This window comes from Octopus bimaculoides, chromosome 16, assembly GCF_046866305.1.
Source record: "Octopus bimaculoides isolate indiv1 chromosome 16, ASM4686630v1, whole genome shotgun sequence".
Lineage (NCBI taxonomy): Eukaryota > Metazoa > Mollusca > Cephalopoda > Octopoda > Octopodidae > Octopus > Octopus bimaculoides.
In genome coordinates this window covers 11,405,611-11,425,789 of record NC_142943.1, presented here as the reverse complement: position 1 = coordinate 11,425,789, position 20,179 = coordinate 11,405,611, and the positions used below count along the sequence as shown (strand labels likewise).

The window sequence follows — 20,179 nt, the reverse complement described above, 5'->3', positions numbered from 1 at the left end:
GTAATGGTGGTGGTAGTTATAAGTAAAGAAGAGAAGAAGATGGTGGAGATGATGATAGAATTAAGAGTGGAGGGTGGGGGGAAGCTAGAAGGGTGGGTGGGTGGAGAGAGCAGGGTGAGTGTCTGCTGTTTGGAGAGAGGGAGAGAGAGAGAGAGAGAAAGAGAGACTGTGGCGGTGGTGGTGGTGAGGATGATCTAGAGATGGTGAGAGTGGAGGAGGAGGAAAGGCTTAGTGGGGTGGTGGATAGATTATATAGAGACGGCAATGGTAATGGTAGAATGCAGGGAGGGATATGATGGTGGTTGTGGCGTTAGGAAGAGGAGGAGGAAGAAGGGCAATAATAGTGGTGGTAGTGGTGGTGGTACAAGGAAGAGGCAGTCCTTAGTAGAGATGGTGGTTGTGGTGCAAGTGGGAGGAAGGCTGACTGAGGTGGTGTGAGATGGCAGCAATGGTTGAATATGTAACACAGAAAAGATGGTGGGGACGAGGAGGAGGAGGACTGATCTGTGCGGCAGCTAATAGTCTAACCGTGGCAACAATGATATAATTTTTAGTAGTGGCGGCTGCAGACATATGGCGGTGGTGATAGTGGGGGGGGGGGTAGACGTCAGCAATGTTGTTGTTGTTGTTGTTGTTGTGGTGGTGGTGCTGGTGGCAGCAGTGGAGGAATTGGTGGCGGATTATTTTTGTTAGAGAAAAAAAGAAAAGGAAAAGTGGTTAGACACGGAGAAAGTAAACAAACAGCGAAAGATCTGATGGAAGATCGAGGCGCAGCAGTTAATGTAGCTTAATGTAGCAGGAGTTAATATAGCTGAATGTAGAGTCGTGGCTGATGACAGTGCCATCTGACTGGCACCAGTGCCGGTGGCACATAATAGACACGATTCGACTATGACCGATGCCAGTGCTGCCTGACTGGCACCTGTGCCGGTGGCACATAAAAAAGCACCTACTACACTCTCAGAGTGGTTGGCTGGCGTTAGGAAGGGCGTCCAACTGTAGAAACCTTGCCAAATCAGATTGGAGCCTAGTGTAGCCTCCTGGCCTGCAAGTTCTCAGTCAAACTGTCCAACCCATGCCAATATGGAAAATGGATGTTAAACGACAACAATGCTGATGATGATGATTTGAAATCTGAAATCGAAATTGAACCGGATCCGACGACTGGCACCCATGCCAACCTCTCCTTCATTGGACACTAAACTCTGCTTGCGAAGACCTGTTGGGGCAAGTTAAATTGAAATCGTAATTGAACCATACTTGATGACTGACACCTGTGCCAGTGGAGCACTAACACCACTGTCGAGCGTGTTCATTGCAAGAGCAGCTGTCTGGCTTCCGTGCAAGTGGCCCGTAAATAGCATCATTAGAACATAATCGTTACCAGCGTTGCCTTCTAGCACTTGTGCTGGTAACATGTTAGAAAATCATTCGAGCGAGGTCATTGCCAGTGCTGCTGGACTGGCTCCTGTGCAGGTGGCATGTAAAAAACACCTTTTTGAGCATGGCCATTGCCAGTACCATGTGACTGGCCCTCGTGCTGGTGGCACATAAAAGCACCCACTACACTCTTGGAGTGGTTGGCATTAGGAAGGACATCCAGCTGTAGAAACTCTGCCAGATCAGATTGGAGCCTGGTGCAGCCTTCTGGATCACCAGTCCTCAGTCAAATTGTCCAACCCATGCTAGCATGAAAAGCGGACATTAAACGATGATGATATATATATGCATACATAGAACCATGTGGTTGGTATGCAAGCTTCTCACCACATAAGTAAGTGGTATATATATACCACATATATATATACCACTTCTCACCACTTACGATCATAAGATTGCAGTTTCGATTCCTGGACTGGGAGATGTGTTGCATTCTTGAGCAAAAGACTCCATTCCATGTTGCTCCAGTCCACTCAGAAATGCATAATCTTGCAATGGACTGTTGCCCTGTCCAGGGAGGAATATGTACACCCAGGAAACCAGTTCTATGTTTCTTACGGTGTAATGTGAACTAACTTTCCCTTCAAAATTGCTGGTCGTATGCCTAAATCAAAAGCCATTACTTACATACCCGATAAATACGACATTGTTGTTTTAGTTACCTTTCCATGTTTTTAAAGCTGCTACCTTATCATGATCATCGACCAGATATTGCCACGCAAGTGTGCCTTCCTTTCACTTTGTTCTCCAATAACTCTCAGAGAAATGGGTATTTTCTTTATGAAATTGTCTACAAATATTTTCCAGATGATGTAGATTACGAATATATTAGAATTTAATGTGAAAAACAAAAATATATATTAGTGTGTGTGCGCATGCATATGTACTGACACACATCACAACTTTGTTTTTTAAATTTCAAGTTTCATTTTGTAGATATACATGTGTGATGTGAGTCAGTATGTATGTCTGCATGCACCCATTAATCTTTCTTTTTTTTCTTTTTGTATTTGGCACATTAAGTTCTGATTTTATCGCAAAGCAAAGCATCTGAAAAGTACTTGTAGAAAAATTCATTAACCCTTCTCCCTGACCGACTATTTTTCAGATACTTATGAGGAAACAAAGTCGGGGTTGGGGCACACGATATCCCATTACGATGGAAATAGACGAGTCCATATATGTGCATCGGAAATATCACCGAGGAGAGTGACATGAAGAGCATTGCATGTTTGGTGCAGTAGAAATGGGTACAGGTAAATGAGCCCCCTACACGCAAAATGGTTTGCTCTCCTGTAAGGTATTGGATGTTGCCATGAACATGTTTGCTATTCGATTTGCTTCCGGACAAAGATTCTGGATTATTTTTCCAGTTCTTTTTACTTAATTTTTGAGAGCAGTCAGGTTCATTTTTAGTATTGTTGTTTGTGAGACCGGTCGAGTTTATTTCAGATATTCTCATTTTAAAAATCCTCTCTGTCTAATCATTGAAAGAATGTTGGCGTTACCCTGGTGGAGGTTTGCGCTCTCTGAGTGCTCTTGTTTTAATTTGCTTCTATTGACGGTTACATTCAGTGATATACAGCAATGACGATTTACAAATAAAATTTTATTTTTTTGTTTTTGTCATTGGATTGTGGCCATGCTAGGACACCACCTTGAAGGGTTTTAGATGAACAAATTAACTTCAGTACATATTTTAAGAAGTCTGGTACTTATTATATTGGTCTTTCTCTTGCCGAATGGCTAGGTTACAAGGATGTAAATAAACCAACAGTAGTTGTCAAACAGTGTGTAGGTGGAAACAAAGACATCCACACGCACGCATGCATGCACACTCTTCTGGTTCCCACAGTTTCCGTCTACCAAATTTGGGTCTAGGGCTATAGTAAAAGACACTTGCCTAAAGTGCCGCTCAGTGGGATTGAACCTGAATTGACATGGTTGCAAAGTGAGCTTCTTTACTACATAGCCATGTCTGCGAGAAAAAAAAAAAAAGGACCCCGTGTCTTTTGGTGCAGGAATAGTCCCTGGTGTGGGAGGCACCATGAGTTCACGCACTGAGTGACACCATTGTAAACGAGTCAGTGAGGGAGCTGCTTCAACATGGTCACTTCGCCTGCTAAAAATAGCAACCAAATCTCCCTCAAATTACATTCCACTGGCTTTTTTTTTAAAAAAAAGGACAAGCTGGATAACATGATACGAGATTCCCTGCACAGAGGAGACAGACTGGGTGGTCACGGTTGAACAGCCTTCGATCACAGGTTTGCTTGGGAATGAACAATAAAGCCACTCTAGGTGTGTACGTATAGGCATATGTATATGTGTATATCTATATATGTGTGTATGTCTATATATATATATATATATATATATATATATATATAAATATATATACATGTGCATACACATATGCATATACATACATGTGTGTGTGTGTGTGTGTGTGTGTGCATTTGTATGAAAATGTACGTGTGTTGAGTGCATGTGTCTTGCTTCAACATCTCCATTCCTTAGATAAACAAAACAATGAAGAGAAATTAATGCAAGAGTAGAGAGAGAGAGAAAAAGAGAGAGAGAGAAAAAGAGAGAGAGAGAGAGAGAGACAGGGGATGGGTAGGATAGCGGCGATGCACGTAATTAAACCAGCACCGAAACCATGCTAAACATGCTAGCCCAATGCTGCTTCAATGATGCATGTCACAGACAAGAGTCGGTTGGAGGTAGGTGGGGTGGGTGGGGCTAGAGAGAGGAGAATAACGTTGACGGGGGGGGGGGGGGTGTCAAACAACTGAATGATGGAGGCAGTTGTGATGAATACATGGGCAGCAAAAGAAAAAAAAAAACAAAACAAAACAAAAAAGTGAATATCAATAGTTTTGCACCGAATGGTCTGTGACATAACCACTACCTTCAACGCTACAACCGTCGCTGCCGCTGTTGTGATTATGGCCCATTATAGACCCCCCCGCCGTTAGAGCTGTTTACTTGATCTGACTTCAACTCTGATCCCTCTCTTTCTCTCATCACATTCACTTCTACACATAAACTGTTATTGCACCACACACACACACACACACACACACACACGCACACACACACGAGTGTCATGAAAGAGGCTCAACGTGATCATAAGATCTGCTAGAAACAGTAGCCAAATTTCCATCAAACCATGTCTTGCCATAAAAGTATAAAGCATGTGTGTGTGTGTGTGTGTGTGTGTGTGGTGGGGGAGGACACAGCAGATAATGTAATCCTAGATATATTGTCCAATATTAATAAGGGATGGTCATGACGATAATATTCTGATCATGGATTCTGTTTGATAAACAATGGACTTGGGGCTAAAGAACATTCACATACATACATACATGCCTGTATGCATATAAGCATACATACATACTTACATACACACAGGCATACATAAATACCAATATACATACATACAACTACACATACTTGCATGCCGCAGGAGTGGCTGTGTGGTAAGTAGCTTGCTTACCAACCACATGGTTCGGGGTTCAGTCCCACTGCGTGGCACCTTGGGCAAGTGTCTTCTACTATAACCTTGGGCCGACCAAAGCCCTGTGAGTGGATTTGGTAGGCGGAAACTGAAAGAAGCCCGTCGTATATATGTACGTGTGTGTGTATGTGTCTGTGTTTGTCCCCCCAACATCGCTTGACAACCGATGCTGGTGTGCTTACGTCCCCGTAACTTAGCGGTTCGGCAAAGAGATCGATAGAATAAGTACTAGGCTTCCAAAGAATAAGTCCTGGGGTCGATTTGCTCGACTAAAAACGGCGGTGCTCCAGCATGGCCGCAGTCAAATGACTGAAACAAGTAAAAGAGTAAAAGAGTATATATACACACACACATACATATCTTTTGTTTTACTGTGATATGTATGTGGATATGTGAGGGATATAATAATTGATGGCTGCTACTACATTGGAAATACCTCGTTGCTTTAGCAGGTCGTAAAAAATGCACTTAAAGCACCCACTTAAACTCACTGTCCATGCATGCGCACATTCCACTCTTTATTATGACTGTATACACACCTCCACCACACATGCATCTATTTACAGATACAACCATCCAGCAATATATACAGCCCTTCATCTATACCCACCTAACAATATTTTTGCCTATTTGTATATATATATATATATATATGTATATATATATGTACATAGATCTACAAAAATATAAATTCATAAATCACACACACACACACATATATATATATATAATGATTATTTTTAATTAGTAGAACTTACAAAGTGACTCAAGGGCTGTGAATTTCATGCATGCATAGCTGTATGAGTAAGAGGTTTGCTTCCCAACGATGAGGTCTTGATTTCAGTCCCACTGTGTGGCAGCTTTCTACTATAGTCTTGGGTCAACCAAAGTCTTGTGAATGGATTTTGTAGCTAGAAACTGAAAGAAGCCCATCGCATGCTCACACACCCACACATGTATGTATGAATGTGTGTGAGTATGTATGTATGTATATATATATATATATATATATATATATATATATATATATATATATATATAATAATTAAGGAAACAGAAGATGGATTTGGTATAACTTTATTTTGTACAAGGATTCTTTCAACCCATCATGTGACTATCTCTTATGGGTGGGATGGATGTCGTACAAAATAAGGAGTTGTACCAAATCTATCTTCTGTTTCCTTAACCGATTATTATCTCAACTAACACAGTGGAATTTCTGAAGTGGATCCAAAAGAAATATACCCCAACTGCTCTGTCATTGCTTGACAACTGCTGTTGGTTTGTTTATTTGTTTATGTCCCCATAACTTAGCAGTTCAGCAAAAGAGATTGATAGAATAAGTACCAGACTTTAAAACAAAATAAGGACTGGGTTTGACTTTGACTAAATCTTTCAAAGCAGTGCCCTACCATAGCCACAGTCTAATGGCTCAAGGAAAAGATAGATTTCTTTATTAAGCTATGCAGGGCCGAACACAGGGGGTACAAGACAATGTAGAATTTTTCTTTTTGAAACCGATCAATAGTGATAGAAAACGTTTTGGGATATGTACACAAAGGATATCAAACAAGGAAAAGATAAAGTGTGTGTGTGGATGCATGGGTGTATGTAGGTGTGCATATATGTGCACAGAAGTGTATCTGTATGCGTGAGTCTTTGTGTCTCCTTGTCTTGATATCACACACTATATACATATACTAATATAATTAGCAGTGTGTCTATCTCTATGTTTCTCAATTCCCATGGCATGCACATCAAAGGCAATTAACTGCTATGGTACTTTCAGAATGTTTGAATTCCTAGAGATACCAATGTTCTGGAGATGCTAAATGAGAGAGATCAGTTAGCTGAGATATGTTACGTAATCTTTGTGTTTCATGGAAACACTAACAAACCATTTCTATAATTGTATATTGAGTAGAAATGTAAATAAGTTTAACTGCACAATGTATATAAGAACAGAACGGCTGCTTGTTTCTCTGGGATTGATTCAGTGATGCAGCTTCCTTTGATGAGGCCCCAATATTGATCAAAAATTGATTAAGACTGTTCATCATATTTGTAAAAATCTTCAGAAAAATAGGTGAATACTAATCATCATCATCATCGTTTAACGTCCGCTTTCCATGCTGGCATGGGTTGGACGATTTGACTGAGGACTGGCGAACCAGATGGCTACACGAGGCTCCAATCTGATTTGGCAGAGTTTCTACGGCTGGATACCCTTCCTAACGCCAACCACTCAGAGAGTGTAGTGGGTGCTTTTACGTGTCAACCGGCACGAAGGCCAGTCAGGAGGTACTGGCAACGACCACGTTCAAAATGGTGTATTTTACGTGCCACCTGCACAGGAGCCAGTCCAGCGGCACTGGCAACGATCTCGCTCGAATGTCTTTACACGTGCCAGGAAGGCGACGCTGGGCACAGGTGCCATTATGATTTCACTTACTAATATAAACACACATACATGCATCTCTACAGCTTCCATTTACACAAAATTTCACTCACAAAGTTATGGCAGAAGACACTAGCCTGAAGTTTGTATGCCTGCATGTAGGTTTACATATATATTGTATCATACCTTGAAATAACAGGGGAATGGAGGATATTAAACAGACTGAGTATAACTGAATATTGAATAGAAATGTAAATAAGTTTAACTGTGCGGTGTGTATATGAACAGAATGGCTACTTCTTTCGCTGGAATTGGTTGAGTGATGCAGCTGACTTTGATGAGGCCCCAGTATGGGATCTAGGACAATTCACCATAAAGCATTCTACCGTAGGCCAATTGGCCATGGGACAATTCACCATACGGATATTTTGCTCTAAGGACATTTTGTAGTAAAGCATAAGAAGAGTAAGATAAAAAATAAAAATAAAAATAACGACGGTCAAACATGTTATTTAAAAAGTTTAGCTAAAAAACTAAAAAGTTTTAAATCGTGTAAGTTCATTGCAATTGCATGCAAATAATTAACAATGCAGTTTCAAATTTAAATGACCTTTCTGTCATAAAAACCTGTCATAAATATATATACATATACACACACACACACACGTCTATGTGTGTGTGTGTATCTTTGTGTTTGTTTGTTCACCCACCAATGCTTGACAGCCAGTGTTGGTGTATTTATGTCCCTGTGACTTAGCAGTTCAGCAAAACAGAATGATAGAGCATGAACCAGGCTTAAAAGAAAAAATGAAAAAACACCAGAGTCAATTCATTCAACTAAAAATTCTTCAAGGCGGTACCCCAGCATGGCCGCAGTCTAATGACCGAAACAAGTAAAAGATAAAAAAATAAAAGATTTATTTACAACAATCACACAATATCAACAATGTCAACACAGTGAGATACACATACGCACACACAAGGTGGGCTTCTTTCAGTTTCTGTCTATTAAAATTGACTGACAAGACTTTGATCAGCCTGGGACTATAGTAGAAAACACTTGCTTAATGTGCAGTGCAGTAGGATTGAACCTGAAACCATGTGTTTGGGAAGTAAACATGACACATCTATGAAAAAATGTATATTTTGTGTGTTTAGAGATTTGCTATTTATGTATGTGTGAACATGTTTGCTGATGTTGCACTATTCAGGGGTGAGCTTGTGTCTGTATGAATGTGAAGAGAGTGATGGGGAGAGAGAATGTATAGGAAAAAAGAGAGAGAGAGAGAGATAACCTGGCAGGTCTTTTAGTCATTTGGCATGTGACCTTGGGCAGTGTCAGTAGTCAGGTGGTTGTCATCTGGTATAGGATGGCTGCCACGTGACTCACATACCTCTAGAAACACACACACACACACATACAAGCACCTACAAATACATACCTACATACAAACATTAAGAGATATATACACATCAACAGAGATATCAACATGCACATATTTGTGTGTGCACATGCACACATACACACACACAGAGGCAAGCATCTACTGGCACACACCGACATACACACACACAACAGATATGCACATCTACCAACACACACCAGACACTCAGTTGGTTACGACGATCTGATCAACGGAACAGCCTACTTGTGGCTGAGTACTCCATAAACATTTTTACCCTTAATGCAGTGCTGAGGGATATTCAGCATGAAACAGAATGTGAAAACACTGGCCCTTTGAAATACAGGCACTGTCCATTTTTTGCCAGCTGAGTGGACTGGAGCAACAAGAAATTAAGTGTCTTGCTCAAGGACACAATGCGGGGAGAATTGAACTCACAACCTTACAATTGTGAACTGAATACCCTAACCACTAAGCCTTCATACCTACATGTTTAATCTACATCCATACATGTACAGGAAGGTGCATGGCTCAGTGGTGAGAGCATCGAGCTTACGATTGCGAGGTTGTGAGTTCGATTCCCGGACCGGGCTGTGTGTTGTGTTCTTGAGCAAGACACTTTATTTCACATTGTTGCAGTTCACTCAGCTGTAGAAATGAGTTGTGACATCACTGGTGCCAAGCTGTATCGGCCCCTTTGCCTTTCCCTTGGATAACATTGGTGGCGTGAAGCAGGGAGGCTGGGATGCATGGGTAACTGCTGCTCTTCCATAAACAACCTTGCCTGGACTTGTGCCAACTGGTGTTGGTGTGTTTGCATACACGTAACTTAGCTGTTCAGCAAAAGAGACTGACAGGATAATTTATAGGCTTAAAAAATAAGCACTTGGGTTGAGTCATTCGACTAAGAATTCAAGGTGGTGCTCCAGCATGGCCACAATCTAATGACTGAAAGAAGTAAAAGATTAAATAAAAAGATTACAATTGACAATAATCTGAATGCTGAAGGGTTAAGAGGCCGTATATTGACTGTTACATCTCTCTTCATCCTACAAGGTAAACACATCATCAAGACAAAGCTTAAGAGGTTAGTCTGATGTTAACAATGGTCTGAGCTCATTGTCAGCTGTAATCTTTCACAGAGACTCTGAGGCAGAGGATGATATCCAATGCAGACATGCTACATATTTAATCAGGTGTAAACATAGTCTATTTACCATTGTGTGCATTATTGTTGGTGATGATAATGATTACTGTTTGGTCAGCCCTGATTGAGTGAACACTTAATAATCAATCACAACCAGCTTGTCTACTTTCGGATAATGCATAGTTTACACTACATTATTCAATGTATTCTTTCTTCTTTGAAAGATGACAGGGTGTGTTTTGAGGAGGAAATTTGGCTGTTATTTCTAGCAGGTCAAAAGCCTGTGTAGAGACTCCCCTCACTGACTTGGCAGACTGATGGCTGCATAGATGGAGAGAGAAACGGATGTATGGTTTGATAAAAGATCATCTGTATGGATTAATATCTGGATCGAAAGGCAGAATTCTGCATGGATCAGATGGATGGCTGTATGGATCAACAGGCAGCAGATAATTTGCATAGATATATATGTGGATGTTTGATTGGTGGAATGGCTGTATGAATTAATAACTAGATATCTCTATGGGTGTCTGCATGGATTGACAAATAGATTGTCGGATGGATTGTGCAAGAGAGAAGACTGCACCGGTTTATTCATGTGAAGCAGATGGATGAGGACAGTTGCATAAAGATGTGCTGATCACTTAAAGTGGAGGGATGTTGTGGAAGAGGGAAACTCTGGAAGACATGGGACGAAATACTGAAGGCTGATCTCAAAACACTGAGTCTCATAAAGGAGATGACAAAGGACTGAGATATGTGGCACATTGCTGTACTCAAGTAGACCAGCTCTCTACAACAGAATTGATATCCTAAAGCCACAGGGCCACATAAAAAGCACTGGTGCTGGTGCCATGTAAAAAGAACTCAATACATTCTGTAAAGTGGTTGGTGTTATCCAGCTGTAGAAATGGAGCCAAAACAGATTATGGAACCTGGTATGGCCCATGGCCTCATCAACTCCTGTCAATCTGTCCAACCCATGCCAGCATAGAAAACAGACATATGATGATGATGATGATGATGATAATGAAGAAGAAAATGATGATTCATATGTGGACTGATATATGGAAATCTGCATGCATTAAATTGCATGGTTGTAGTGAGGGTTTAGACTGAGGGGATTCTCAAATATGAAACACTGTCTTAATTTGTGAAAAACACAAAATTAAAATGCAAGATAATAATTATATTCTTAGACATGGCTAAGTGTTTAAGGAGCTCACTTTGCAACCACATGGTTTCAAGTTCAATCCCACAGTACAACATCTTGGTCAAGTCCCTTCTACTATAGATCAGGGCCAACCAATGCCTTGTGAGTGAATTAGGTCGACAGAAACAGAGTGGTGGAGGAGGAGAGCAAAAGGATTTGCTCCCGTGATGAAAGCAAAAGAATTTTACACACAGGTTATTCAAGATGAAGAAGATGCAATAGAATTTCTTCGATGCTATGAACTCCTTGATGAACATGGAGATATTGATCCGTGCAGCAAATGTGGAGAAGAAATGGCAGAAAAACAAAGAAAAATAAGAGGTGAAGCCTGTCCTGTTTTTTGCTGCACAAAGAGGGGATGCCAACCACCAGCAAAGCTATGTTAATTATCAAGATGGAACACATACATAGAACATTGAGCAGTTCTGGCTAGAAGTTAAAATTCATCTTCTCAAAAAAAAAAAAAAAAAATGAGAGGTGTTCCATTGCAAACATTTCAATCTCATTTAGATTCCATTTGTCGGAAGATTTTAAGATCAAATGAGCAAACTCTCTTCATTGCATTTTTAAATGATATCCGTGCTGTTTACAAACAGTCACAGTATTCATGTTTCTAGTATGAAATAAAAATCAATAAAAATTTTTCTTTTATTCTTTTAAATGTTTAACTCACTCCTCTAATTATAATTGCAAATTTACAACAAAATTTTGAATGTAGAACACAATGGCATGTAGATTACATACTACACCGGCACCGACAGATGTCTGTATCTATCTTTGGTCTTTTATCTTCTGCCTTTTAGTAGTTTCAATCATTAGACTGCAACCATGCTGGGGCAATGCCTTGAAGAACTTTTTGTCGAATGAATTTCACCCCAGTACTCTTACTCTTTTTACTCTTTTACTTGTTTCAGTCATTTGACTGTGGCCATGCTGGAGCACCGCCTTTAGTCGAGCAAATCGACCCCAGGACTTATTCTTTGGATGCCTAGTACTTATTCTATTGGTCTCTTTTGCCGAACTGCTAAGTTACGGGGACGTAAACACACCAGCATCGATTGTCAAGCGATGTTGGGGGGACAAACACACACACACACACATACATATATATACATATATACGACGGGCTTCTTTCAGTTTCCGTCTACCAAATCCACTCACAAGGCTTTGGTCGGCCTGAGGCTATAGTAGAAGACACTTGCCCAAGGTGCCACAGAGTGGGATTGAACCCAGAACCATGTGGTTGGTAAGCAAGCAACTTACCACAGCCACTCCTGCGCCTATATTGTAGAAATATAACCAATTAATTGGGGATAAATTTTAATAACAAAATCTTATATGGACCCCACAAGGGACATATGGACCCGGTTAAAGACTATTGATGTAATGTGTCCTTTGTTAAGAGAGCAGAGTACCGTTGGAGAGAGAGAGAGAGAGAGAGAGAGAAAGAGAGAGAAGTGGCTGCTGCTGTTTCTAGTAGGTGAACCTAACATGTAGAGGCTTCTTTGCTGGGTGAGATTGACTGGTGAGTGGAGGGTATGGATGGAGGGAGGAAGGAATGAATTAATTAACTGATGAATTATTCAGATGATGGCATGAATGCATTAAAAGGTAGATGGATATGGAGATAAGAAACTGGGGGGGAGGGAGAAAGAGAGAGAGAGAGATGGCAGGGTTTTAGAATGGATTTGAAGCAGAAATTTTATCTGGCTAGTATTTAACCCCAGATATGCTGTGGTCAAGCAGACCCTTGATTAAAGACATAAAGACAACCAAGCAGCACCGGCCTGTCTTGCTAAGGGTTGTTAACTACATATTATCCCTAGTGCTTTATCTTTTTTTTTTTTTTGTCCAAGATGATAACTTGTTATTTAAAGGAGATTTCACAGTTATTTCTAGCAATTTGAGTGACCACTAAAATCCCCTCCCCTGTTGGCTCTTGAGAGAGTTGGTGTTCAGTCTTGGGAATTTAGGGAGAAAAATACTGGCAGGAGCATTGAGGTACAAAAAATTCCCAGAAATATTGGTTGGGTTCAGATGACTTGGTGGCAACAAGAGTGAGTGGAAGGTATCTAAGTGACTTTTTTTTGTATTGGAGGGGTCTGAGATCAATGACATTAATGTGATTGAACTTCTGGGACAATCGTAAGTTAATGGTTGCAGGGGAAGAAAAACAGAAAAAAAAAAAAATTGTAGAAAAAAATATGGGTAGGGAGAAAATTGCAGAGAGCTGACAACTTCTGGAGAGGAAATGTTGGTTGAAGTGATCAGAGTGAGACCAGAGATGGGGTATACACAATATGGATGGATATGTGTGATAGGAGGAGGAGAGATGAATGAGTCAAAGTGCTTGAGTGGAGATGGTGCATGGCCTGCCAGCCCTGAGGAGTGGAGGCCACTATAATAGAAGAGAGAAAAAGAGAGAGGAGACAGCTTTATCTGTGGGTCAGACATTGGAGTATGTTGTTGCCAAACTGTTGGATGGTCATTTGCTTAGGATGTGGTCTAGGAAGTCTTTATGAGACACTAGAGGGACAGTGAGACACCTGAAAGACAGTAAGACACCTGAGGGATGGTAAGACATCTGAGAGTTGATGAGATACTTGAGGGACAGTGAAACACCTGAGGAACAGCAGGACACTTGAGGGATGGTGAAACACCTGAGGAACAGCAGGACACTTGAGGGATGGTGAAACACCTGAGGGTTGGTAAGAAACCCGAGGGACAGGGAGACATCCAAAGGATGGTGAAATTCCTGAGGAGCAGTGGGTCAGCAAAAGGATGGTGACACACTTGAGGGTCGGTGGGATACCTAAGGGTTGGTGAGACACCCAAAGGATGGTGAGACACCAGAGGGTTGGTAAGACAACTGAGGAATGGTGTGACAATCGAGGGACATCTGAGGGACGGCAATACACCTCAGGGATGGTGAGACACCCAAGAGACAGCAAGACACCTGAAAGATGGTGTGTCACTAAATTGACTGAGAGGCACCTACCTTGTCTGATGAGAGATATGTTACCGCTATTGTCAGAAGAAATAAACCAGAATGAGAAGCAATAGTCATTGGGCTTAGAACACCGGATGGTGACATTGTCAGGCATTATGGTGTCATGATTGGTCTTTTCTTCGTTGCTAGATTGACCATCGTTGTAGTATGCGCAGTAAGCATGGTTGTCATCTTCTTCTGCACTCGCTGCAAATAAAGAAAAGAAGTGAATATATATATATATACACACACATACACAAGGACATATATCTACATACTACTTAAAATCTGTGCTTGCCTGTGTTCGTGCTTGTTTGTAATTTAATACAGCCAAACCGGCGCATAATGGGAAAATACTCAGTAAGGTAGCAATGAAATATGAATACGAATGGAATAAAACAAGTTTCGCATAAATTGGCCCATGGATTCTCAAGATATGCGTCTTTTTGAGGTTTGTTTCCACAAATTTAAGCAGTCAAACCTGGAATTATTATCCTTTACTGTGAACACTTAGATAATTTTGCTTGCATGCTTGTCTGTAATTTAATACAGCCAAACCGGTGCATAATGGGAAAATACTCTGAAAGTAAAGTAGCATTGAAATGTGAATACAAATAGGATAAAACAAGTTTCGTGTAAATTGGACCACAGGTTCCCATGATACGTGATTTTTTTGTGTACCTAGACTGTTGGTGACCCAACAGGTCACGGGTAGTCCAGTATATAAATATATATATATATATATATATATATATATAACTACATATACACAAACACACACACACATTTATGTATAAACACATTTTAAAGTTATATTTACAAATGCAATAACAAACAAATTCACACACACACACACATGAATGCACATACACAAACTCTTACACATATATTCGTGGCACTTCCTCAGTTGTGATGACGAGGGTTCCAGTTGACATTGTCAGGCATTACTAGCATGAAATTGTTCACCAACAACGATCTATTGACTAATCTCCGGCCTACAAAACATGCTGTCTTCTCTCTGTTATTTTTCTATAGATATTATAGTGGCCTCTGCTCACTGGAGTTGAATGGTCTTGTGAAATCTCCAATCAGGTACTCCGACCTTATTCACCTCTCTTTACTCCTTTTACCACTACCCACCACCATCCAGTCCTTTTTTTCTCCCCTGAATGCCATTCCTCTGGATTTCGTTTTCCAGCAGAAAGCAGTAAACAAGAGAATGGGGTTGGTGGAGATGTCGTGTACACTAACAAGCACATAAGTACAGAGACTAATGTACTCGTGGTTGTTTTAAACAGAAGACGGACACGGTGGGGGTGGTAGGATAAAGAGTTAAAGGGTATTGATGAGTGAAGTTTTGTCTATCATCATTATCATCGTAATCATCACCTCCACCATCGTCATCATCATTGTTGTCATCATTGTCATTTAACATCTACTTTCCAAGCTAGCTTTCAGGTAGATGGTCTGACAGAATCTTGCAATCTGCAAGATTACACCAAACACCAGGATAGCAAAACCTCACAGATGCACCAAGCTTTAGCATCAGCACTGGCATGGTTTCTATGACTGGATGCCCTTCCTAATGCCAGTAAATAAAATAATCTCTAGTTTTATGGTGGTACAGAATGTTACTGGATCTACCAGCAGCTGTGCCCCAAATATGTGAACTGTACACAGGTGTGTACAGTATAAAGAATAAAATAAACTAGCTGTCATTGGTTGTTCAACTGGGAAATGCTTTCTGGCACTCCTGAAAGAAAGCTGCTTTTGTGATGCAATCTCAGTTATCTGATTTATGTGTGGTTGACATCAAAACTAATAAATGTCTGTTGTTAGTGGAGAATGTAGAAGTGTTGGTTCTCTGATATTGGTTGTAAGCAGTGATGTAGTGAATGAGTGAATGTTTTTCTACAAAAAATATGAAAAGAATCTGTAAAATGTTTTGCATTCTGAGGCTATTGAATGAGACTAAGTTGTTGTATCTCAGTTTTAAGATGTTTTGAGTTATGTTTATTGTGTTGAGTCAAAAGTTTTGTAATATTTTGGTAGCTTATTTGCTTTATTCATCAAGTTACAACAAAAGCAGCCTAGCATTCAAAGTAAAGGCCATTGTGTTGCCCAGTCTGGAGCAACCTTTTTGCCGGTTCTTTGATTGCATGCCGTTGTCATTTCTTGTCATTCAAGATGAAGAATTCCTTCACTAAAGCTTCTACCTCCTCTGGGTTGATGAAGTGTCGTAAGTGCAGGAAGTGATGATGATGATGGTGGTGGTGGTGGTGGTGATAACGATGAAGGTGACGATGGTGATAGTGATGATGATGGTAGTGACGACGATGATGATGGTGATAGTGATGATGATTGTGATGGTGATGACAATGATGATGGTGATGATGATGATGGTGATGACGATGATGGTGATGACAATGATGGTGATAGCGATGACAATGATGGTGATGATGATGATGATGATGACGATGATGGTGATGACAATGATGGTGATAGCGATGACGATGATAGTGATGATGATAATAACAATGACAGTTCTGATGATCATGGCAAAAATTAAGGAAGAAAAAAGAAAGAAATATGTCCTAGGGTCAATTTCTTTGACTAAAACCCTTCAAAGTGGTGCCCCAGCATGGCCACAGCCAATGACAGAAAACCAAAATAGATAATAAAAACAGATCCATGACAGTACAAAAAAATCCCCTAGTAACATATTGATTCCATTTCTAGGCATAAACATCTGGGGGCCAGCCTTGTCACACTTTGTGTCATGCTGAATCTCCCTGGGGACTATGTTAAGGGTACACGTGTCTGTGGAGTGCTCAACCACGTGCACGTTAATTTCATGAGCAGGCTGTTCAACTGATCGGATCAACTGGAATCTTCCTCATTGTAACCAAGGGAATGCCAGTTACAGTGTACCACAACTAAGAGTTGTTTTACCTCACTGTGAACTCAATACCCAGCCATTCCTGGTATCCTACTTGTTGATATGCCTAGATTCTAATGAATCCTGTAACTGATCTATCTATCTATACATACATACATACATACATAAAGACAGCAAAAGTCTGCCCACAAAATGTCAGTGGTAGAATCCTTGTTTAGAAGGACATTGAGATTCTTCTTAAGAAACAAAGCATTAGATAAAAGAAATCTATGGAATAAAAGAAACACTATTCAACAATGGTTATTCTAACAAACTAATAATGCAAGCTAAAGGACAATATAGACACACAATGCAATATAATGGAATAAATACTTCAGATGGTGCCACACCTGTTGAAAATACACAGATCACATAAAGTGTATTATGTGGATTAAAGCATACCAACAACGGAAAAGATGAACACATACTCAAAAATCTTGTAAAATGGGAACACATAATGCATTATACTAAACCACAGAATAATACTAATAATATATTTAAAAAACCACTAAAATCAAAAACACTTTTTTGTTAATAAGAAACCATAAGCATGTAAAACTGTGAGCTAAATTTTGATGACTGGTGTGGTTTATTAACTCAATTGTAAATATGAAAGTTATAAAACTTTATGACCAACTGTTATACTGGCCCCATAACTGCACAACACTCTTCCATTGACTGGCTATGGGACTTACAACATGGAGCAATTGGGACTGCACCACACATTACAAGATGAAATTAGACAAGAAAACATTACACACACACACATATATATATATATATATACACACATGAAGTGCTTGCCTTTATACTCTTTTACTCTTTTACTTGTTTTAGTCATTTGACTGAGGCCATGCTGGAGCACCGCCTTTTAGTCGAGCTAATCGACCCCAGGACTTATTCTTTGTAAGCCTAGTACTTATTCTATCAGTCTCTTTAGCTGAACCGCTAAGTTACGGGGACATAAAAACACCAGCATCGGTTGTCAAGCGATGTTGGGGGGACAAACACAGACACACAAACATATACATACACATACATATATGACGGGCTTCTTTCAGTTTCCGTCTACCAAACCACTAACAAGGCTTTGGTCGGCCCGAGGCTATAGTAGAAGACACTTGCCCAAGGTGCCACGCAGTGGGACTGAACCTGGAGCTATGTGGTTGGTAAGCAAGCTACTTACCACACAGCCACTCCTACGCCTATGTGTATAAATGTACACTAATATATATATATATATTAGTGTACATATATATATATATATATATATATATATATATATATTAGTGTACATATATATATATATATATATATATATATATATATACACATATAACACATACACACTCAGTTTCACATGCACACATATGTTCTTTAGTTTGTTTTAGCAATGATGGATGAAGGCAATGCTGGAGCACTGCATTCTGTATAGATATATGGGGCAACATATCCTCTAAATTTAACAGAGAGAGGGGGGAGGGGTGGGTGGGTGGGTGGGTGGGTGAGATAGTAACCTTTCTGCCACCCAAACAAGTACAAATAGTAAATGTCATTGAGATATGTGACCAGACAAACTTGAGATGAGGACTGTCTCCACAGAATGAACACCATGTTAACAGACATCCAGTACACACATATATATATACACATCTATTGTGAGAGAAGCAATGTGGGGATGGTTAGGACCGTGGGTGGGGGTTTAAATGGCAGGGGTGGTGGTGGTGGAAGAGGAGAGCTGGAGGTTGTCAATGGTGATAATACCAATAATACTAATGATGATGATGGTGGTGGTGGTGATGGTAGTGGTCATGGTGGTGATGACTATGGTGATGGTGGTGGTGGTGATGATGATGGTAAATTGGGTAGAGATGTAAGTGGAGAAGGAGGACAAGATTCTGGATGTCGATAAAGATGCTAATGACAATGATAGGGGCAATAATAGTGATGACGATGACGATGACGATGGCAAAATGATAGAGGTGGTGCATGTGGGCCAGATGTTGACAACTGTACTAAATGGCAATGGTAGTGGTAATAGCAGTGGAGGTGGTGGTTATGATGAACATCATCATCATCATCATTGTCGTCGTCAGGGTCGTTAACAAATAGTAAGGATGGTGGTAGTAGGAGGTGGGTTGTAGCTTAAGTGGTGTTGATAACAATCAGATGATGATATTAATGATGTTAGTGATAATGTTGATGATTATGAGGACAATGATGACTGAATGCAATGAGGAAACAGCTTATACCCCCCCCCCCCCACTACAACACATATACATGTGTGTGTGTGTGTGTATATATATATATATATATATATATATATATATACAAACCTCATTCAGCTATTCTGATTATATGTCTGTGCACACGTTTGAATGTGGTGTGTGCCAGAGGGTTTGCAAATCCAATGGGGGTCTTAAAAGACATGTTAGGATCCACAATGAGCAGAACTTACTTGCAGGTATTGGTAGTGCAAATCAGAGGTGCAATCTGTGTGGGTGTTTTTTCAAAACACTGTCTGGTTTAAAAAGCCACATCAGACGCCATGAAAGGGCTAAGGTGTAGGTGCAGGAGGTGGTCAAACTCTGTTTAAGGAGTAGACAACCACCATATATATATATATATATATATATATATATATATATGCATATATACACACACACATATATATACATATATACATACACATATATATACATACACATACATATACACACACGCATATATATACATACATACAAACATACATACATCACACATATACACACAAACATATATGCACATAGACATACATATACACATATAAACATACATATACACACATACATATATAAACATACATATACATACATATATATACATACATATACACACATACATATATATATACATACATATACATACATACATACATATAACATTTATGCAAATACACTTGTTTGGCTGCAAACAGCTTAACAGATGATAACATGTAAAATGCTGTTCATCATTGATGTCGGCCTGGCCGGTTTTGAAGTTGGCAGCGACTGCAACAGAGCAGAGGTAGATGCTCACTCAATAAACCACATGGCCACCCATCCACCCACTCGCTCACTCAATCATTCATTTGTTCGTTTGCGCCC

At 40.0% G+C, this 20,179-nt stretch overlaps 1 protein-coding gene across 2 annotated transcripts in view; it reads right to left on the bottom strand.

Moving 5' to 3' along the window:
- The window catches only part of LOC106882102 (uncharacterized), an 87,246-nt gene that overhangs the window by 15,030 nt on the left and 52,037 nt on the right, over positions 1 to 20,179 (bottom strand). For both annotated transcript variants that reach the window (XM_052973934.2, XM_052973935.2), the window contains one exon: positions 14,126 to 14,323. In XM_052973934.2, the coding sequence (XP_052829894.1) occupies positions 14,126 to 14,323 (198 nt within the window). The remainder of the gene's footprint in view (positions 1 to 14,125; positions 14,324 to 20,179) is intronic.